Raw genomic sequence first — 23,865 nt, 5'->3', positions numbered from 1 at the left:
GAAAAGGAGACTGTGAGGTGATATGATCGAGACCTTTAAAATACTGAAAGGAATTGACAAAATAGAGCAGAATAAATTATTTACATTGTCTAATTTGACACGTACAAGAGGACAAGGAATGAAGCTAAGGGGGGACAAGTTCAGGACAAATATCAGGAAGTTCTGCTTCACGCAGAGAGTGGTTGACACCTGGAATGCTCTCCCAGAGGAGATTATTGCGGAATTGACCGTCCTAGGATTCAAAAGCAAACTAGATGCACATCTCCTTACGAGAGGCGTAGAAGGATATGGGTGACTAAAAATTACGCCAGGTGTACACCTAGCAGAGCCTCTGCGTGTGCGGATCGCCGGACTTGATGGACCGAAGGTCTGATCCAGAGATGGCGCTTCTTATGTTCTTATGTTAAGAGGTGATCGGAGTATACAGCGAGTGATTTCCTGCACTCGCCGGCCTCTGGCTGCTCTTTCCTGCCTCTCCCGCTGCCCTCTCCAGTCTCCTCCATTGAAAAAACGTATTCGTGGTTTTTCACGATTCGCTGGGGTTCCTGGAACGGAACCCCCATGAATATCGGGGGAGTACTGTATTGATTTTTATTTTTTTTTAGATTTCGGCAATCAGGGAACCCCTTCTGAATGGCTTGCTTCAACTGCAACCATTTATAAATTTGAGACTTTGAAATACCGAATGATTGTTGCAGTCGTGAAAAATCAGCATTTTCCCATTTGATAAAACATCATCTAGTGTATGTATACCTGCCTGCATCCAATGTGGTAGCGGCTATCATGCATGGCATTTTAACACGCGCTATTCTGTGCGTTAAGGCCCTAACGTGCCTTTGTAAAAGAGCCCTAGTAAATGCAGGATGGTATATTCAGGATTCCTCAAATGAAGCAAAATATCATCTGCATAAGAAGAGACCTTATATTCCTGACCTACATAAGGAATACCCTGTATCTCCTTTGCGTTTTGAATAGCCAGTAACAAGGGTTCAAGAACAATGTCAAAAGGCAAAGGGGATAATGGACACCTTCGTCTAACTCCCCTCTCCAGACGAAAACATTCTGAAATAGTATTATTAATATATAATCTAGCAGAAGGGGAACTATACAAGGTTTGAATCATTTGAATAAATCCAGATCCTATACCAAACCAATCCATTGCTTGATACATGAAGGTGCATTCTACACGATCAAAGGCCTTCTCTGCATCCAAGGATACAGAGAAGGCCGGATCTGCCATGGCTTTTGTTAAATTCAACATATGAAAAGCCAATCTAGTATTATTTGAATGCCTTTGAGCTAAGGAACCTGTTTGGTGCATTCCGATCATATAAGGGAGCCTTAACCAAGCTTAAAGCCAATAATTTATCCAAAAGTTTTCCATCTACATTAATCAAAGAAATAGGCCTGTAATTTGAAATCAACATGGGATCTTTATTCGGCTTCGGTAAAACAATAGTTAAAGATTCTGCCATCGTACCTGAAACTCAACCTTTAGTTAGTTGTGCCTGATACAAATGTAAAAGATGAGGTAATAATGTAATTTGAAATGATTTATAAAACTCCATAGTGAATCCACCTGGAGCAGATCCAACTCTAAGGGACTTCAACTCTGTCTGAAGTTCTTTAAGCAATATAGACGCTTCTAGATCTCCTTATATATGCTCAGGAATTTTTGGTCCCTTGATTAACTTTAAAAACTCTAAACCCTCAAGTTCTTTATTTGAATAAGGCTCAGAAGAATATAAAGCTTTGTAATAATTCAAAAATTGTTTTAAAATATTTCAAATTTGAGAATAAGTTTCACCCTTCTCATCTTTAATAGCCACAATTCGAGTTTCCATAATACAGAACTTGTTGAGAAAACAAATCTTTCCTAGCCAATTGTGAGGAAATCTCATTGTATTTATATTTAGCTTTCAAGAGAGTCTGTAAAGTAATTTGTTCCCATTTCGAGGCCAATTGTGATTCTAAATTCTTAATATATGCCGAATACGAAATGATCTGCCCTCTCATAGTAGCTTTGAAAGCATCCCACAATGTTTCTAAAGCGATGCCTCTAAGGCATTAAGTCGAAAATATTCATTCCTCAAGAAAGTTTGAATCTGCAAGCAATGTATTATTGAACCTCTAAACAGGGCTACTACAATCTTTTTCAGCAATTTGAAATTCAGTCCAAACTCCAGCATGATCCGACAAAATGATCGGGTCTATGCTGGCGTTTGTAACCTGTTGAGTTAATTGATCTGGAACAAAAATGTAATCTATTCTTGAAAATGATTTATGCACATGGGAGCAGAAAGGAAATTCCTGAGCATTAAAATGAAGAATCCGCCATATATCTTTCAAGCAACAGGTCTGTACCAAATTATCCAAACCCAAAGATTTTAGTATCTTACTGGGTTGTTTATCCAACAATGGATCCATAACAACATTAAAGTCCCCAGCTACTATTAAATAAACTGCTGAAGAATTTTGAAAAATTGAGCCTGATTTGAATTAGGGGCATAAATACTAAGAAGCATCAGAATATCTTTCTTCAGCTCATTTTCACATGAATCCATCTTCCCATAGGATCTGCTGAGATTGCACTAAATGCAGCTGAGCATTTTCTATGTACTAGGATATACACCCCAGCAAAAAAAAAGAAAAGAAGATCTAAATAACTTCGCCAGTGGGGTAAATGAGCTTATATAGAATAAAATAAAGGCAACAGAAATCCCATGTAAAATCCAACAAAGAAAGAACAAGTGGGAAATGGGATAGAACACATCAACCTTGGGACAAACAATCTTTTATTTCTATAAACTCAAAATAAATACAGAAACACATGAATAAAAACATGTATAAAAGTTCTATAAACGTGATGTCCTTATATTGAAAAGATCCAGTTGATAACCTATTCAGAAAGCGGCCCAGGCAGCAGCGCAGAAAGCACGCTCCTGCTGGCCAATACACCGCTGGACCACCAGGCTTAAGGGGCATTTTAAAAGGTACTGCAGGGCGGGAGGTGTTTTAAAAGGAAGGAGAGGGGGTGTTTTAAAAAGGTACCGGGAGGGGGGGAGGAGGAAAAAATTGTTAGTCGGCTGGGACAGATCCCTCCTCTCCCAACCTACTACTAGACCACCAGAGGTGAGAGGGGGAGGTTAAAGGTCAGGGCCGTGGGACAGGATACAGGGCCTGACAAGGAAGGGGGGGACAGGGTGCAGAGCCTGGCAAAGAGTGTGGGGTTGGGTGCCGAGCCTGGCAGGGAGTGAGGGAGGGCTGGGTACACAATGTGGTTCAGATTGTTTTTTTTCTTGTTTTCCTCCTCTAAATCTAGGGTGCATCATATGGTTAGGTGCATCTTATAGTGCGGAAAAAAAAAAATATATATATATATGCTACATTTTCGCTGACTATTGCAGCTTTACATAACATTAAAATGCTTTGAATGGCTGATCAAGGAAAACAGTATATAAAACTATAAAAAGGCTAGCATTTTACTCTTTCTGTATTTGAAAATATTTATACTTATCTGTCTATAACATTATTTGTATAATAATTTAAGGACAAAGTTTAAAATTTGGAAAATTTGTTGAATATTATTGTTCCATTGAAAGATAATGATAAATTCTGCTTTAGGTAGGTGAAGGAGAAAAGCTGGTACGAGCCCTGTTCGCAGTAGCCAGGGAGCTTCAACCCTCTGTAATTTTTATAGGTAAGGCTCCTTATATTGCTGTGAACATTTATTTTCTTCTGTTTCAGCTGTTCATGTGTTTGCATATGAAAACTAAGCATTAAGATTTAGAAAAATACCTGATGGATATTTAAATTTCACATTGGCCTTAAGATTTCTCTAAAATCCATGAAGCAAGTTTTATGCATTATCCCAGGACAAGCAGGCAGCATATTCTTGACTGATGGGTGACGGCACCGACGGAGCCCCGGTACGGACAATTTTAGAGTGATTGCACTCTAAGAACTTTAGAAAGTTCTAGCTCGGCCGCACCGCGCACGCGCGAGTGCCTTCCCGCCCGACAGAGGCGCGCGGTCCCTCAGTTTCTTAGTTTCCGCGGAGCTAAGAAGTCGCACGTTTCAACGGCTGTTGAAAACTTTTTCCATTTTTCGCCTTCCCGCTCGCGTAAACGTCTTTAGAAGGTTTATTTCCTTCATTTTATTTTACTTTCTTTCTTAAAAAAAAAAAAAAAAAAAAAAACTGATTTAGTTTTCTTTCTTTTTTCGGTTTCGCCCCGGCGGGGCCTACTGCCACTATCGAAGCCTCGGCCTTCGATTTGGCTGAAGCCGTCTTCACATTCATGCCCCCTCAACCCGGGTTTAAAAAGTGCCAGCGGTGTGCACGGCCAATTTCACTGTCTGACCCACATAATTGGTGTCTACAGTGCCTTGGCCCGGACCATCAATCGTCTACCTGCACCCGCTGTGCGACTCTAAAGAAAAGAACTCTTAAAAATAGAGAGATTCAACAAAAACTTCTTTTCGGCACCGAGATGTCCGATACCACTCCGGCACCGACTTCGACTCCGGCTCAGTCGGCACCCACATCGTCGACACCACGCGATACCGCGTCGGTGTCGGCTCCTCCAGGTAAGCCGGCTAAGAAGCCTTCCCCGTTGGAGCGTCCTCCGGTCTCAATAGCAGCGAGCCCAATCCTGCAGACCTCGAGGCGCTCACGGAAGCGCTCCGCTCCAATAGAGGTGAGCCCCTCTACATCGGGTTCCTCATCCTCGGAGCGTAGAGCGGCACCGCAGGTACCGCAAAAGAAAAAGGCGGTACCGGTGCCTTCTCTCGAAGACCGTATTGCTGCTGTTCTAAAATTACAACTTAAAGAACAGTTAGAGCACATTCTGCCTTCACTCCTGGTACCGAGTCTTCCGGTACCAGTCCGGTCTGAGCCGCCGGTACCGACAGTGGATCGTCCTACTTTGTCAACTTCCACTTCGTCGGTACCGGTACAGTCTGTTTCCTCTGTCTCCATGCCGATTCTTGCACCGGAGCCGAGATCCCACCATCAAGCTGTTCAGACTTCGGCACCGGTGCATACAGTCACATCCCCCGGTACCGAGTCAGGCAGGTCAGGGAAATCTCATAGAAAATCCCATCACTTACAGTCTTCCACGCCGGATTCTCGGGACCGGAGCTTCCAAGTTCAAGACCCTGACTTGTGGGGCGACTCAGAAGACCCTCTCCTTTCTGAGGGAGAATGTTCTTCTGGTGAAGAGGACACCTCTGCCTTGGGGCCCTCCTCTAAACCAGAAGTATCTTCTTTTTCTTCCTTTTTAAAGGAAATGTGTGACTCTCTCTCTATTCCTTTGGAGGCTGAGTCACAGAAATCCAAAGCTTTTCTTGATGCTCTGGATTTTGATCAGCCTCCAAAGGAATACCTTAAGTTACCTCTCCATGATATCTTGAGAGAGACGTTCTATAAAAATTTGGAATCTCCCCTCACCATTCCTGGGGCTCCCCGAAAATTAGACTCTCTATACAGAGTCCTTCCTATCCCTGGGTTTGATAAACCCCAGTTACATCATGAGTCCCTTTTGGTCGAATCCACCCTCAAAAAGTCCAAGGGGGCTAGTGTGTATGCTTCTGTCCCTCCTGGCAGAGAGGGAAAGTCTATGGACAAGTTTGGGAAACGACTATACCAAAATGCAATGTTGGCGAATCGATCAGGGAATTATGCATTCCATTTCTCCTTCTACTTAAAGCAGCTTATTCAGAATATCTCTGCTTTTGAGAAATATCTCCCTGATCGGAAAAAGTCGGTTTTTCACCAAACTTGTTCTTCGCTTTTCCAGCTCCGGAAATTCATGGTTAGATCCATTTATGACACCTTCGAGCTGACCTCTAGGGCTACAGCCATCTCAGTGGCAATGAGACGGCTGGCCTGGCTTAGGGTTTCTGAACTCGATGTTAACCATCAGGATCGGCTAGCCAATGCACCTTGCCTAGGGGATGAGTTGTTTGGAGATTCCATGGACTCCACCACTCAAAAGTTATCGGCTCATGAGACTAGATGGGATACACTTCTTAAGTCTAAGAAGCCGCCAACAACCAGACCTTTTCGTCCACAATCCTCCTACCAGCGTAGATTTGTGGCTCGTCCTCTGCCTCAAGCTGCTCCCCAGCAACGACGCCAGAGACAACAAAGGCCGGCTGCTAGACAGCCTCAGCAACAACAACAGGTAAAACCTGCACCAGTGCAAAAGTCTACACAACCCTTTTGACTTAATTCTCCAGAACATAGCCAGTTTTGTTCCTTCTACCCAACTTCCACAACCTATAGGAGGACGCCTTACTTATTTCATAAGCCGTTGGGAACTTATCACGTCAGACCAGTGGGTCCTCAACATCATCCGCCACGGCTACTCTCTCAACTTTCAGTCACTACCTCCTCCAAGTCAACCAAAAGAGTCTGCTTCCAGTCCTCAATTAACCCTTCTTCTCCAAGAGGTTCAATCCCTCCTTCTTCTAAATGCCATAGAAGAAGTTCCCCTAGACCAGCAGGGGCAGGGGTTCTACTCCCGATATTTTTTAGTCCCCAAAAAAACAGGAGATCTCAGACCCATTCTAGATCTCCGCGATCTCAACAAATATTTGGTCAAAGAAAAGTTCAAGATGCTTTCTCTGGCCACTCTTTATCCTCTTCTCAATCAAGGCGACTGGCTATGTTCCCTCGATCTCAAAGAAGCGTACACTCACATACCAGTAAATCTGGCTTCCAGACAGTACCTACGCTTCATGATCAATCATTCTCATTACCAATACAAGGTGCTGCCCTTCGGCCTTGCCTCCTCTCCAAGGGTCTTCACCAAGTGTCTCATTGTGGTAGCGGCATTTCTACGCTCTCATCACTTCCAGGTCTTCCCTTACCTGGACGACTGGTTAATCAAGGCCACATCCGCTCAAGCAGTTCTTCTGGCCACCAACCAAACCATCTTGTTTCTACAAATTCTGGGGTTCGAGATCAATCTACCCAAATCTCATCTCATCCCTACTCAGAGACTTCAATTCATTGGAGCGATCCTGGACACACTCCTCATGAGAGCTTTCCTGCCATCCAATCGTCTTCAGACCCTTCAGTCTCTATGTCAACAGGTACTTTCACTGCCTTCCATCTCAGCCAGGCAAATGATGGTACTCTTGGGGCACATGGCGTCTACAGTTCATGTCACGCCCCTCGCACGTCTTCACCTACGCACTCCTCAATGGACCCTTGCTACTCAGTGGTCCCAAGCGACGGATCCTTGCTCACGACACATATCTGTGACATCATCTCTTCGTCAGTCTCTTCAATGGTGGTTGGTATCCTCAAATCTATCCAGAGGTCTTCTGTTCCATCAGCCCCCTCATCACCTGGTTATCACCACCGACGCCTCTCTTTATGCATGGGGAGCTCACTTGAACGAGTTCCAGACTCAAGGTCTTTGGACAGCCCAGGAAAAGAAGCATCAAATCAATTTCCTGGAACTCAGAGCGATGTTTTATGCCCTCAAGGCTTTCCAACATCTTCTCTTTCCTCAGGTCCTCTTGTTGTGCACAGACAATCAAGTTGCGATGTACTACATCAACAAACAGGGTGGGACAGGCTCTCGCCTTCTATGCCAAGAAGCCCAAAAGATCTGGAATTGGGCCATAGATCACCATCTCTTCCTGAAAGCTATCTACATTCAGGGAACACAGAATTCTTTAGCGGACAAACTCAGCAGAATTCTCCAGCCTCACGAGTGGACACTCGATCCTATAACTCTGCAGTCTATCTTCACTCAATGGGGCACTCCTCAGATAGACCTCTTTGCAGCTCCTCACAATCACCAGCTGCCCCTCTTCTGCTCCAGACTTTACTCTCCTCACCGTCTGACAGCGGATGCTTTTCTCCTCGACTGGTCGAATCTGTTCCTGTACGCCTTCCCTCCTCTGCCTCTAATGTTGAGAACCTTATTCAAGCTCAAGAGGGAACGAGCCACCATGATTCTGATTGCTCCGAGGTGGCCCAGGCAACATTGGTTCTCCCTTCTACTTCAACTCAGTTCCAGGGAACCTTTTCTTCTTCCTCTGTTTCCTTCTCTGCTTACGCAACAGCAGGAAACCCTCCTTCATCCCAACCTCCAGTCTCTACACCTGACAGCTTGGTATCTCTCGGGCTGACATCTCATGATACTCTCTTATCTCAGCCTGTTCGTTCCATTCTGGATGCCTCCAGGAAACCAACCACTCTGCAATGTTACCATCAGAGATTTTCCTCCTGGTGTCTTCTTCATCATCTTGATCCCACTTCCCTGGCAGTGGAGACGTTGTTGGACTATTTGCTCTCTTTGTCTGACTCTGGCCTTAAGTCTTCGTCCATCAGAGTCCACCTCAGTGCCATTTCAGCTTTTCATGAGCCAGTCCATGGAAAACTTCTCTCAGCTCATCCCCTGGTGTCCAGGTTCATGCGTGGGCTTTTCAACGTGAAACCACCTCTTAAAGCCCCTCCTGTTATCTGGGATCTCAATGTGGTTCTTTCTGCTTTAATGAAGCCTCCATTTGAACCCTTGGCTACCTCTCCTTTCAAGTTTCTTACTTGGAAGGTGCTTTTCCTTATTGCCCTTACCTCTGCCAGGAGGGTCAGTGAGCTTCATGCACTGGTCGCAGATCCTCCCTTTACGGTTTTTCACCATGACAAGGTGGTTCTGCGTACACATCCAAAGTTTCTCCCTAAGGTTGTATCTGAATTCCATCTCAACCAATCCATTGTTCTCCCTGTTTTCTTTCCAAAACCTCATTCTCATTCTGGAGAACAAGCTTTACACACTTTGGATTGTAAAAGGGCTCTGGCTTACTATCTAGAGCGTACGAAACCCCACAGATCAGTTCCTCAACTTTTTCTGTCCTTTGATCCAAATAAATTGGGACGTCCCGTTTCTAAACGTACGTTGTCTAATTGGCTGGCAGCGTGCATTTCATTTTGTTATGCTCAGACCGGACTGACACTGGAAGGTTCTGTCACGGCCCATAGAGTCAGAGCAATGGCAGCATCTGTAGCTTTCCTCCGCTCCACTTCTATTGAGGAAATCTGCAAGGCTGCTACTTGGTCCTCAGTTCACACTTTTACATCTCATTATTGTCTGGATGCTTTTTCCAGACGGGATGGACACTTCGGCCAATCTGTTTTGCAAAATTTGTTTTCCTAATGGCCAACCTTCCCTCCATCCCTCTTTTTGTTAGCTTGGAGGTCACCCATCAGTCAAGAATATGCTGCCTGCTTGTCCTGGGATAAAGCACAGTTACTTACCGTAACAGGTGTTATCCAGGGACAGCAGGCAGATATTCTTGCGTCCCACCCACCTCCCCGGGTTGGCTTCTTAGCTGGCTTATACTAACTGAGGGACCGCGCGCCTCTGTCGGGCGGGAAGGCACTCGCGCGTGCGCGGTGCGGCCGAGCTAGAACTTTCTAAAGTTCTTAGAGTGCAATCACTCTAAAATTGTCCGTACCGGGGCTCCGTCGGTGCCGTCACCCATCAGTCAAGAATATCTGCCTGCTGTCCCTGGATAACACCTGTTACGGTAAGTAACTGTGCTTTTTAGAACATTGGGTCTCTATGCCTTTATGTGCTTTGTGTACGTTGATACAGGAATTCAAAAGTATATATTGTTTTTTGAGAGGATAACATCAGTTAAACACACAGAGATGATGGTCTGATATTGACCAACACCAATCAATCCACTCTAATAATATTATATAATTTTAGTCTTCAGACCCTCAGAAATGCCACCATCCACTCCAATACAGTTTCATAGTGGCTGGATTTACACATTAGATCCTCACTGGGTCACTTGTAAACTATTATGAAATAGAACTGTGCTTTAAATACACTTTGCCAGTGCTATAATTGTAAAGCTAATACTTAGCTGAGGTGGTGCATTCAAAGGGATCTATCACCAACATTTTTCACCTTGTATGGGTTTCATCAGGGCTCCGATCCCTCTAAGTTTAAATTGGTTACCCACAATGCGACCACTCCTAATTTTAAGTATTAGCTTTACAATTATAGCACTGGCAAAGTGTATTTAAAGCACAGTTCTATTTCATAATAGTTTACAAGTGACCCGGTGAGGATCTAATGTGTAAATCTAGCCACTATGAAACTGTATTGGAGTGGATGGTGGCATTTCTGAGGGTCTGAAGACTAAAATTATATAATATTATTAGAGTGGATTGATTGGTGTTGGTCAATATCAGACCATCATCTCTGTGTGTTTCTTATGTGCTTTATGGTCATTGATTAGTAAAGTTTAGTAGGCTTAGTGTTTTTATGATGCGGTATACAAACCTAAGGATTAGATTAGATTAGATTATACAGTATGTTATGGCATATGTTTTTTTAACTTGTATTTGTGATGATTGCTTTATTTTTTTAATTTATGATTGCTTCAATACAGTATTTTATTTAGTTATTTTTACCATTTAAGCTGCTAAAAAAGATGGTCTGAAATTTGAAGCTGGGTGCAAAATTTTTGCTCTTTAGCTTTTCTACTGACAACTGAAAATTCTGAGTTTAGTGATTCTTGGCGATCTGTGAAGACTGTCACATGGATCAGGAAGTGGTTCTGTCCAGAACTACTATTTCTGCCATTATCAATTGGTTTTCAATCCAAATTATTATTCTCAACATGTGGTGGGAACAGCAATGCTTGAAATAAGCACTTCTTGCAGCTTGTATGCTCTTTTTGTTACTTTTAAATAACAAGGGTGGTGCAGAGGGATGGAAAGCTGCTTCACGATCACAGTGAAATCTTTTGATTCCAAACTTTATTCTGCATTTAGATGAAGTTGATAGTCTTTTGTGCGAAAGAAGAGAAGGAGAACATGATGCTAGCAGGCGACTGAAAACAGAATTTTTAATAGAATTTGATGGTGTAAGTATTAGTCTGGTAGAGATGCATGCCATGGAACTGAGCCTATTGATTGGCTGCTAACTAACGCTGCTAACTAAATGGAGATAAGTATTTATAGAAAGTCTATATTTCTTTCTAGAATATTCACCTTCTGTTGCCTTATAGACTAGACATAAAATGGATTAAAATAGTGTTCTGCATATGTGCAAGTGAAGAATACATTCCAGAAAGCTATTGAAAAAAAAGACATGGGATAACATAGCTGCTTTGTTGTATAAGTGTGTTATCCCATTCTCCTGCTACCTGTATAACAGTCATAATTATTTGAAGCTTTGGTGTAATTGCAGTCAAAAGCACACACCAAGAGAATGAGCTCTTAAGCGATTTATATTGCACTGATTTTCGTGATAGGATAAATTCTACTGTGAACGCTTCTGGCAAAAGAACTCCAGCACAGAATTCTGAAAAGGTACCAATCGGGGCATAGATATTAAAAATAAAATCTATATCCTTAAATTAGCCTCTTCTTATTCATACCCCTGACTTTGCTCTGATGGCACAACCAAAGCTGTGCCCTATTCAGGCTAGCTCCCTCAAACTGGATGACCAAGCAAAGAAAAGACTTTTAAAAGAGGTAACCAAAGATGCCTGCAACTTCTAAAAGAGATGCTGGTTTCCATGCCAAACTGGTAAAACATGCTGTGCGTGTAACGATATATCACCCCAGCTGCTCTACAAATCTGGTCTGTGGCATTAAGGTAGCAAGAAGTAAGCCTTTAGGTAAGAAAGTCCACTTTGAATCCTGTTTGATGCCTGGAAAAGAACACGTGGGACACATTGTAGATATATGGCAAAAAACTATATGGTCAGCCAAAACTAAAATAGAACCTGTATGAAGCTCTGCTGGTAGCCAGTAGACAGTTTAGTTTCTAAGTAAACTTAGCTGGGGCGAACATCTGACTCCGTATGAGCAGGTGTCGGCATGTATCACTGGCTGATTTCCTGCTCTTTCCATTCCATGATTACAAGGCATCTTGTTTCTCTTTTGGATATTTTATATTTCTGGGTAGATTTAGATATATAAACACAGCCATACCCAGTTTTTGTTTAGCCTCCTTGTCAGAGCTGGTATTCAGCATTGTAATGTTGCCTTGTGTTTGATTACTTGCTGTGACCTTCCTATGCTCCTGATCGTGATTCTTCACTATGAAGTACTCCTCAATCCTGGACCTGTCCTCTACTACAAACAATTTTGTTCCTGAGTGGGGACTCTTTGGCTGCAGTATTCCATTTTGTTGCTGATTTCTTTTGGTGTCCAGTATCCCACCCCAAACTCTAGTTTGTGCAGCTAAGGCCTGACAGCAGCCAGCACCAAAATGGTCACACTGAAGGGAAAGTGGTCACTACAGAAAGAACACTACAGTCCTATAAGCCTGGAGGTGCTTCCTCCCCTAGCTCTTCTTGTCTTAGGACCTGAGCCTGTTCATGAATGTAAAATATTATGTTTGTGTGATGTGCTCTGTTGGGCTTGCACCAAAGGACACTATCCTTAACTGTGAATCATGCTGGTGGGAGCACCGTGTTATGGGTATGTTTCTAATTGGCGGCTTGTGTCACTGGGTATAGTAAAGCTGCTGTTCTTAGAGGACAAGTAGGCCATATTATCTACATGTGGATGATGTCATCCATGGAGCCCTGCTTCTTATGCCAAAAAGTATAATATTCCTTTAAGAGCTCAAGGCAGAGTCCCCACTGTATTGTACATACATGGGTACCTTCCTACCCTTGAGTACAGGACCAGCAGTCTTTTCTCATCCATAGTGAAAGGAAGACAGCTTTTTTAGCATTGTTTTTTGATTTTACTTTTTTTTTTTTTTTTAAATCATATTGATGCCTTCCCTTGCAAGATTTCTACTTTATTTATTTTGGGAGTTTCAAATTCTAACCACCTTCCCTTGTTTTGTTAACATTTGTCCAACTTTTTTAAGTTTAGTTTTAGTTTTTTTTTTGGTTTTTTTTTTTTTTTTTGCAGCTCACAAAGCCCTCTTAGGCCTTAGTGTCGGCTGGGAATTTCTCCTTTTTTTTGATGGTGAGTGCCCTTTTATCCACCATAGCATTATGTGATTTAGCCACTCCTGTTTTCTCTTCCAAGTCATCAAAGGTACGCAGTGGCTTCAAATACTGCACTTGGTGCAGGTGCAGTCAGACCATCTCTGGTTCCGACACCCATTCCTGGTGTCCTCAGTGTTTGGGTCTAGAAAATAACCATCTAAACTGTCGTCTTTGCTTGCATATGCAGAAAAGAACACAAAGGTACAGAGATGCTCAGAAATTTTTTGGAGCCAGGTCTGAATCATCAACATTGACATCAGTATCGACATCAGCATATGCACTGGCATCAAGAATATTGGTCCAAATGGCTCAGAGACCTGTAGCTGATATTGAGAGTTGTGCAACGAGTGTGTGTCTACCTGCCTAGGTGCCAACAGCTGAGCAGGGCCATTGGAACCAGTCAACATTGGACCTGATACCGAGAAAACAGGGGGACTCAACATCATCCTTATTGGCACTGAGGGGACTCATTGCTTTGTGTTGGGCAAAAGCCAAGAAGCACAAGCATCAATTCTCAAACATCAATTTTATATCTATGCGGATGATATCACTATAGTTATTACTTTTACTAACCTGACTTCTGAGATAAAGAATCATCTGTCTTTTATTTTAAAGCAAATTGAATTGTGGATGACTGCATTTAAATTGAAACTCAATTGTGACAAACCCAAATTCTTTCTGGCAAGCCCAAATGACAAAATTAAAAATTTATCAATTTCTTTGAATGATCAATTCTTCCCAATTGACTATTCCATAAAAATTTTGGGAGTGACATTGGATCAATCCCTGACTTTAGATGAACATACGGATGCATTGGTTAGAAAATGCTTCTCGGTATTGAGGAAACTAAGATCTATCAGAAAATATTTTGATGCTGTATCATTCCGTTTATTGGTTCAATCTTCCATTCTAAGTATGCTTGACTACTGTAATATCATTTACTTGGAAACTTTTAAGAAAACCCTTCAACGACTTCGAGTTATTCATACACTTGATATGATATTTGCCCCAAATATCGACAAATCCACTTTCTCCCTAAAATCAAATATACCCATACCATGGTCAGTCTATTCACTCTTGACATTTTCCCACTGCCAGATCACCAACAACGAACGTCACACTCCTAAAAAAAAAAAAATCCCATATCACTATTATAATAAACTATCTCCTCTAATTTCCAACAAAAAAATAGACCAATTAACAAACCTCCCAGTAGATGACCAAGCAGTGGCATGGGACTCTTCAATACATGAACTCCTAGAGAAACTCACACTCTAAACAAATACCATCTCCTCATGTTGGTCTCGTAATCTTTGGTACACAGTAGAATTATCCTTGATCAAAAAACAATTACATTTGTTAGAAAATGGAGATATGATAAATCTCTACTTTTCCTAAACAAATATAAAGAACAAGCAGATTACCATATTTTCACGTAGATAACGCGCACCCGTGTAAAACGCGCACACTGGTATAGCGTGCGAAAAACACAAATTTATGTACAGAAATTTTTATATACCGCACACACCCGTATACCGCGCATGCTGCCCGACTCTCCCGTCGCCGCCCGACTCTTCTTTCGCCCGCCCCGATTCTCCTCTGGCCACCCCGACTCTCCTCTCCCCCTTGAAGTCCTGTCCCCACCCTGAAAGCCTGATGCCCCCCCGACGTCCGATTTCCCCCCCCCCCCCCCGCAGGACCGCTCGCACCCCCACCCCGAAGGACCGCTCGCACACACTCCCACCTGCACCCGACCCCCCCCCATCATGTAGAAGCTCCTACCGGTGTCCTCCTGCTTCCTCTTGGCGGTCCCGACTCCCCAACATGATCAGGGCAAGAGGGAGCTCAAGCCCTCTTGCCCCAGCCAACCGCGGCACCCCCGACACGATCGGGGCAAGAGGGAGCTCAAGCCCTCTTGCCCCAGCCAACCGCGGCACCCCCGACACGATCGGGGCAAGAGGGAGCTCAAGCCCTCTTGCCCCCCCGACTCCCCGACACGATCGGGGCAAAAGGCAACCCAAGCCCTCTTGCCCCGCCGACTCCCCAACTCCCCGACAATATAGGGCCAGGAGGGAGCCCAAGTCCTCCTGGCCCTGGCGACCCCCCCCTGCTAGTTGTTCGGGCCAGGAGGGAGCCCAAGTCCTCCTGGCCCTGGCGACCCCCCCCCCCCCGCTAGTTGTTCGGGCCAGGAGGGAGCCCAAACCCTCCTGACCACGGCGACCCCCTACCCCCACCCCGCACTACATTACGGGCAGGAGGGATCCCAGGCCCTCCTGCCCTTGACGCAAACCCCCCTCCCCCCAACGACCGCCCCCCCCAAGAACCTCCGACTGCTCCCCCAGCCGACCCGCGACCCCCCCTGGCTTGGGCTCCCTTTTGCCCCGATCGTGTCGGGGGGGCAAGAGGGCTTGAGCTCCCTCTTGCCCCGATCGTGTCGGGGGTGCCGCGGTTGGCTGGGGCAAGAGGGCTTGAGCTCCCTCTTGCCCCGATCATGTCGGGTGTCGGGACCGCCAAGAGGAAGCAGCAGGACACCGGTAGGAGCTTCTACATGATGGGGGGGGTCGGGAGGCTGTGGGGGTGTGAGCGGTCCTTCAGGGTGGGGGTGCAGGTGGGAGTGAGTGCGAGCGGTCCTTCGGGGTGGGGGTGCGGGTGCGTGCGAGCGGTCCTTCGGGGTGGGGGTGCGAGCGGTCCTGCAGGGGGGTGAATCGGACGTCGGGGGGGGGGAACTATGTAAAAAAAATTTTGTACAATGCGCTCACGCGTATAACGCGCAATGGTATGCGCGGTACGTAAAAACCACGTATAATGCGCGCGTTATATGCAAGAAAATACGGTACTACAAATCTAAGATTAATCAAGCTAAAAAGACATACTACAACAAACGCATATCAATGGCAAAAAATTATTCAGTATTTTATTCAATTGTAAAATCACTTATAACCAATAATAAAATAAATCCAAAACCTGAAAAATACTCCCTAACACAAGAACTTGCAAATCACTTAACAGATAAAATAAAAAATATATGAAATCAACTTTATCCAACAGCTCTATGACATCTATATCTGACTATACTAATCTGACTTTCTCCAAATGCTCTCAGTTTTTCACTCCCTCCTTGGCTGACGTTCAGCGTGTAATTGAATCTATGAACCTTACTGGATCTTGCACAAACCCTATTCCTCCAACTATATAGAAACAAAATTTCTCAATCTTTGGAGCCTTCATCTACCAAATGATCAAGACCAGCTTAACAACCGGGATACTACCCACAATCTGGAAATAAGCAACAATTCATCCCAAGGATCAAAGATCATAAAGCTAACTTAACCGATCCATCAAACTACCGACCTATAACAAACCTTCCCCTTATAGCTAAAATAACAGAAAAAAAATCTTTAAATAACTATCTGACTTTGTGGAAAAAACCAAAGTGCTGCATCCAAACCAAACAAGCTTCCATCCAAATCATTCCACAGAACATTCACTCATCGAACTTACTACTAAAATCTTATACTATCTTGATCACCAGAAATCAGTTATAAATGTATATCTACTTTTATTAGTTAAGGGGGGAGAAAAGGAGTGTTTTTTTGAATTATTTGCATATTTAAAGTGTGTTTGTATTGCACTATTTATATTTTAAAATTAATAAAGATTTAAAAAAAAAAAAAAAAAAGAAATCAATTCTACTTATTTCTTTAGATCTCTCAGCAGTATTCGATACCATGGATCATTACCTCCTATTACAAAGGCTAAAATCAATTGGAGTCGCCGATCTAGCACTCGATTGGTTCTCTTCTTCTCGTTCCTCAAAAATCATCATGGACAAACTCTCTTCTAGTCCCTTCAATAAGTATGGTATACCTCAAGGATCCATCTTCTCACCACTCCTATTTAACATTTTTCTGGCTTCCCTCCTGACTCTAGGACAATCAATAGGGTTTACAATATATGCTTATGCTAATGATATCCAGCTCATCCATCCCGTATACCCTGAAAATTTAAACAACGTCCTTGAAATCAATGAAAAACAAGCAAAGATCAGTCAATGGTTAAATGACAATAAATTAGCACTTAATGTGGCAAAAACAAAATCAATGCTCTTCACATACAAAGAAGGCCACTCTCTAATTACCCCCATATGTCTCCGATCAATTCCAATACAAAGTGTAACATCCATGAAACTCCTAGGCATCATATTTAACAACAATTTAACTTACCATCAGCAAATCAGCTCAATAGTACAAAAATGTTTGTTTGGTTTTTTTAAACGTATGTTTATTGAAAGTGAAAAAGGTCACAACCAGACTCAATACAAAGTACACATCAGGAGGATGAAAACATCAAAATGCAAAAGGTAAGCATCAAGAACAATAGGAACAACAACCCCCGCAACCAAAGCCCCCCAGAATCTCAGCAGGACAAGAAAGCAAAACGAAGCAGAGCTCTGGTCAACCAGGGGTAGCTCAATAGGACAAAAAGTACAGTAAAGCAAAACATCAAGTGTCACAACCTTCCACCATTTTGTATGGAAACAGCCCCAAATAGGACTAACCACTGCAATCACCACCACACATGCTCCAACAGCCAGGCCCTGCTATACAACATACATACTCTACCAACCCCCCCCCACAACCTATCCCCAAGGCACCATCAGGAGTGAGACCCATCAGAAGACAAAAATGCTGAGTCAAGGGGGAAGAAAGAAAGGAGGGATGGAAAAGGAAGAAGAAGGGAGAAAAAAAAAAGAAGAGGAGAGAGGATAGTGCGGATGTGCAAGGACACCCCCCACACTTGACAACCATTCATGCTGCTACCAAGTCCCTCAGTCGCTCCCACAAGCGAACATACTGCCTCATGGCCAGAATGATGCGGAGATCTAGCATAAGACCGAATCTCAAACCGGGCCAACTCCAGAAGTCTACTCCTCCACTGGGGCCAGAGGCGAATCCTCCGACATCCAGTAAGTCAAGATCAATTTCTTAACAAGAAAGGTAACGTTATAAAAGAAATGGCACTGGGTTACAGTAAAACCCTGATCCTGGAGGGAGGCCTGCAAACCCAGTAGGAGGAACCCATAATCCCACTCCATAGTGCAGCGCCAAATACTCAGTGTGGAACATTCCAGGAAAGAGTGAATATAAGTGCCAGCCTGACACTTGCACTTAACGCAAAGGTCACTGTCCCAAAGCCCCAGGCATGCCCCCCCCCTCTCTGTTTGGTAAAGTAGGCTCGGTGAAGGATCTTAAACTGAAGCTCCTGGAAGTCAGCAGATTTAGTATAGGAGTAAAGGGTCTGGAAGCAGGCCAGAAAGTGCGGTTCAGGAAGGCTTTGCCCCAGGTCCAGCTCCCACTGAGATCTCAATGGGGTAAGCATGGGGGATATAGGATTTCAATAAACGGTACCAATAGGCCAGGGTGTTAGCAGACGCAGGAGTCACTGAAAAAAGGGTGTCCAAGCGCCCCTTGTCCCAGGCCCCCTCCCGGCCCCGACGTTCAACATCCCAGTAGTGTCTAAGTTGGAAATAGGAGAATAAGTATCGGGAGGGGAGTTCCCACCTATCTCTAATTTGATGGAAAGAAGGGAAACCCTCGGGGCCCTGCTCTAGCAGTTGTTCCATAGTCATGCAACCCTGAGCCATCCAATCCCGAAACACCATCTGGCTCCAGCCCGGCAGAAATTGAGAGTTACCCTCAAATCACACGAAAGGAGAGACTTCCGTTGGCAGGCCCTGTCTGCACCGCCACCACCGCCAGGCCATCCGGAACGGGCGAAGAAATTGAAAACAAGACTGATATCTCCTCGCAGGGTCCGTTTGGAAATGAAGTAGATTCAGAAATTGAAAGGGAGAACACCATCCCTCTTTCCAGGCTGCAGGGGAATATCGAGGGTGCCTGGTATAGCCTTCATGAATCCATCTGAAAAGCACAGCTACATTATACAGCTGAAGATCTGGAGCGTTGAGTCCACCCAAACGTTTATCCAGGGTAAGTTTAAGCATCCCAATCCGAGGAGCCCTAGATCTCCAAATAAAGTGCGAAATAGCTGTTTTAAATGAGAGTTCATCTTGGCGTCGAAGCTAGAGTGGCATAGTTTGCAAAGGGTACAAGATTTTTGGGACCATAACCATTTTGACCAGGGCCACTCTCCCCAGGATGCTCAGCGGTAATTTCCTGCCAAACCTGGCATAACTTCCCAATGGCCGCCACGGGTCGCTTAACATTGGCGGTGTAAAGAGTAGCTAAGTCAGTACTAAGGAAAATACCCAAATAACGCATAGGCTTGGTCGTAGGGGGAATAGGCAGCAAGGCATTCCAAGGTGCCGGATAATAGAAGTTCCGATTTGCTACAAACCAGACAGGGCTCCAAAAGCCTTGATCACGTCCAAAGCTCTGTTCAAGTGAGGGGTAACCTGGTCTAAATAGAGCAGGATGTCATCGGCAAAAAGGCTAACTTTACACTCCTGGCCTCCAATCTTAATTCCCCAGATACCCACATCCTGCCATATCTTGGCAGCCAGAGGCTCTTTGGCTAGGATAAAAAGAAGCGGGGACAGGGGACAGCCCCGTCGGGTACCCCTCTGCAACCCAAAGTCCACCGTAAGTCCCCCATTAATCAAGAGGCGCACCCTAGGATTAGTGTACAGAGCAGACACCCAGGCAAAGAATGAACCCTGAAAGCCACCCTGACCTAGAACCCAAAAAAGGTATTCCCAAGATAAACTATCGAATGCCTTTTCCATGTCCAAACCCGCTACCGCCTCCAAACCTCCCCGGCCCAACTGAGCATGAATAGCACCCAGGCCCTTCAACAAGTTCATAAGAGGCATAGCGCCCCGGCACAAAGCCAACCTGATCAGTATGAATAAGGGCAGGAAGAAAGCTGTTCAAGCGTCTCACCAGTGTCATAGCCAAGTATTTGATGTCCTGGTCTAAGAGGGAGATGGGCCGAAAGGAGCCCACCAGGTCTGGGTCCTTTCCGGGCTTGGGGATCAGGACCACATGGGCCATATTATCCGGAAATGCACCCCCCTCCGAAGCCACCGTGTTATACCTCTCACACAGGGGCTGCACTATCAGGACCGGGAGAATCAGATAGTATTCTGGACCAAACCTGTCCGGCCCAGGCGCTTTGGTTAATTTGAGGGATTTAATGACAATGACAGGCTTACTCAGGGAAGCAGCCTGGTCGGCGTCCAGCTGCAGCACTTGCAGGTCCTGAAAGAAAGCACCAGGGCATCCCTGTTCAGCGACCTCCGCTCTTAAAGGGCTTTGTAGTACTGGACAAACTGATCGGTTATCAGCTTCTCCCCCTCATGCCGGTTCCCCTTGGTATCTCGAATAGCAGTGATAATTTGCCATTTTTTAAAAGGGCGAACCAGGTTAGCGAGAAGTTTCCCGGCCTTACTGCTCCATCGATAAAGATTATAACATTGGTAAAAGAGAGACTGTTCCGCACACTGATGGAGCAGGGCCTCTATTTTCTCCTGAATCCCCTTGTATTCCAGATGGTCCGAGTCAGACAGGGTGGCTATGTGCGCCTGACGAAACCCAATTAATTGCTGAGTAAGCTTCAAAAGCTCCCCCTCTCATTCCTTGCGCTTAGTGGCCGAGTAAGCTATAATATGGCCCCGCATGACCTCCTTGGATGCATACCAGAAAGACACCTGTCCCACCTCAGGGGTAGTATTTGTAGCCTGATAATCAACCCATCTCGCCCACAGAAAGGTCCGGAACTCGGGATCATTATACAATGCGGGGACAGTTTTTCCAAGATGTTTTACGGCCCGTAGAGAGAGTCAATGTGAGCTCCACCATTGCGTGGTCCAAGATTGTGACCTCAGTTATCTCGGATTTAGTAACCCAGGAAAACAGCCGTTTATCAAGGAGAATGTAGTCTAACCGGGCGTAAACCTTGTGGACATGGAAGTAAAAGGTAAATTCAGAGTCATAAGGGTGTAAGGCACGCTACACATCAACCAGATCCAAATGTTGCACCAAGAATCCCACCCCCTTGTTGTTATGATCCTGCAGACAAGCCTTAGTTGGTCTGCAGTCCACCCCCAGAGCCGCCGTGATGTTGAGGTCTCCCCCCAGGATCGTTTGGTGCTCAGGGTAAGCTGATACTAAGGAAAGGACTGTGGAAAAAAATTTATGACAATAAACATTTGGAGCATAGAGGTTACAGAGGAGTATTTTAAGACTCCATATCTCCCCCAGAACTATAATGTGTCTTCCATCCCGATCTTGAAGTTGTTTATGTAATGTGAAGGGCAGTTGTTTGTGCAGCAGAATCACCATCCTGCGCTGCAGCCCACTAAATGTGGAGGAATAGACTTCCCCAACCCAGTTCTTCCGCAACTTAGCATGTTCAATCTGAATGAGATGGGTCTCCTGCAGGTAAGCGATGTCCGCACCCACCTTGCGCAAGCCAGTCAGGATGCGAGCCCGCTTAATGGGAAAGTGAATGCCATCAACATTAAATGAGACCACCTTCAAGTCTGCCATACCAAAAGAAAACAAAGGGAGACAGAAACAAAGATACAGTGGGGAAAGAAAGAAAATCCCTCCTCCCTCCCCCCCTCAATATCAGGACAGACTCAGCCAGGCTCATTGAGCAATTCTGGTACAGAACCAGCAGTGGTATATTGAAGTGGAGCAGGCCAAGCCTCCCAGCCAAGCTCCGCCGCTCCCAGAAAGAAGAGTTGCATCCTCCCAAGGTACCCCCTCCCAACCCCGCCCATCCCCTACAATCATCCCCCAGACATATGCACACCCCCACTCACACCCCACTCTCCCCCAACCCACCTCCCCCTCTCCCCAAAGCATGCTCTCCCCTCCAGCACACAATCCCAAAGACAGTCCTCCCAGCCTACCCGGAGACCCCCCACCCCATTCCCCAATAGACCCCCAATCCTGCAGCCCCCCAGCCCCCAAATCCAAAAAACCCAAAACAAAATAAGTCCAATCTGATAGCCCAGGTATTAGCAGACTAAGTCTCAAATCCGGGAACCCCAGCAGATGGAGCTTACCTCAGTGACTCACAAAAGTACAACTGGACTCGTACCAGACGTCCCAATAGCTGATAGGCGAGAAAGGCTTCGCTCAGATCTCAGCAGCTTGTGACAATGAAGAATATCAAGCCCCGTGAATTAGGCACTGGCCCATTTAAATCAAAAGATTCCCTCATAGGTCACCGGTCCACGGGCAGTTCTCTGAAGCCCTCCAGAGCAGAAGCCCGTCCCAATGGGAGAAGGGAATGCAGATAGAAAGCAAAAGTTCCCGAGTGATCCACTCAAGCAGGCATCTTCACCAGCAAAGCCCTGGCCTCCTCAGCCATAGACACGGTGTGGGTCGTGCCATCATGCCAGACCCGTAGCTTGGCCAGGAACACCAGCGCGAACCTCACCCCTCTGTTGTGCAGAACGGTGCCATGATCTTTCGCTGGGCTGCGACTCTCACCGAGTAGTCATTGAAGACCAGCACACGGGATCCTTCATATTCCAAGGCCCCTGCCTTGCGATAAGCCTGGAGGATCAGCTCCTTCTCCCGCCAGTTGGTGAAGCGGGCGATAGCAGTTCTTACTCTCCTCCCATCCTTAGGTTTCGCACCGATGCGGTGGGCCCTCTCGCACCCATAGCGGTTTGCTCCCTCGGGCAGACCCGGCAGCCAGGTGGTGAAGATAGTATACAAGTCCTGGTCCGCCACCGTTTCTAGGAGCCCAACAATCCTCAGATTGTTTCGGCGGCTCCTGTTCTCCTGCTCCTCCAGTTTATCTGCCAGCTCCTGAGACTTTTTCCGGAGCTCTGCCATCTGCGACGCTAGTCCCATACACGTGTCCTCCTTATTGGACACTCGCTGCTCAACCTCCGTCAGACATCGGCTGTGGGAATCAAATTTTTCATGCATCTCGTCCACAGCCGACTGGATTTTGTTAAGCCGATCAGCCAACACCACGGACACAGACCTGGTAATATCCGTGATCCAGTCCTCAGCCGGGATAGTAAAAGTGGCTGGTTCCGCCGCCATCTTGGAGGGGGGTAGTCTAAGGCTTATCCCGGGCACTACGGGCCATTTTTATGGGCATACCCTACTCGGTAGCCGACCCCCGAAGGCACCCCTGGGAAGCAAGGGGGTTACCTAGCAGGTAAAATGAAAAAATACCCGGGGGGATGCAGGAAAAGGCAGGTATATTCGCAGTTTTACTCTCTGTGGAGTGGGAGCTCTCCTTCTGCACGTCTAACTATGTAGGCTGCATCACGTGACCCCCCCCCCCCCAGTACAAAAATGTTTTTACAGCTACGTATGATCTGCTCTCTCATCAATAAACACCTTAATTCATTCACTGGTAATCTCAAAACTTGACTACTGTAATGCACTCTGTAAAGGAATAACACAAAAAGAACTTGGATACTTACAGATAATACAAAACACAGCAATTAAATTGATGATAAAAGCTAAAAAGTATGATCATGTGATACCTCTTCTGATTAATGCACATTGGCTACCCATCTCCCACAGAATAACTTAAAATCCTACTCAACATTTAAAACACACTTTCGCCATACCCCCGAATTCCTAGACAGGCTTCTAATTCCATATGCCCCCTCTAGATCTCTACGATCAAATACCCAACGTATACTATCAATATCTTCAGTGCGACAAAATTATTTATGCTGCCACACGTTCCTCTATCTTCTCTGTAAATGCCCCACAATTATTGAACTCTTGTCAATTTATTTATGGAAAGAATCATCGCTTGACCGTTTCAAAGCTAACCTAAAAACTTTCTTATTTAGAGACATATTTGACCTATATTGTTCACTTTCTGCAACTTCAACCAGTACAACCAGAATTCCCTCTCCTATTGTAC

At 45.2% G+C, this 23,865-nt stretch overlaps 1 protein-coding gene across 3 annotated transcripts in view; it reads left to right on the top strand.

The window, feature by feature from the left end:
- SPAST (spastin) overlaps positions 1–23,865 on the top strand; it is a 232,165-nt gene that overhangs the window by 122,677 nt on the left and 85,623 nt on the right. For 2 of the 3 annotated variants that reach the window (XM_033936524.1, XM_033936523.1), the window contains 2 exons: positions 3,625–3,700; positions 10,808–10,899. In XM_033936524.1, coding sequence (XP_033792415.1) covers positions 3,625–3,700; positions 10,808–10,899 — 168 coding nt within the window. Of the gene's footprint in view, positions 1–3,624; positions 3,701–10,807; positions 10,900–13,177; positions 14,203–23,865 lie in introns of those variants that run through there. The other variant, XM_033936525.1, reaches the window with a different exon arrangement.

The sequence above is a fragment of the Geotrypetes seraphini genome, chromosome 3 (assembly GCF_902459505.1).
Source record: "Geotrypetes seraphini chromosome 3, aGeoSer1.1, whole genome shotgun sequence".
NCBI classification, from domain to species: Eukaryota; Metazoa; Chordata; class Amphibia; order Gymnophiona; family Dermophiidae; genus Geotrypetes; species Geotrypetes seraphini.
The sequence above is the reverse complement of the archived record's forward strand: the minus strand, read 5'-3'. Positions and strand labels throughout refer to the sequence as shown.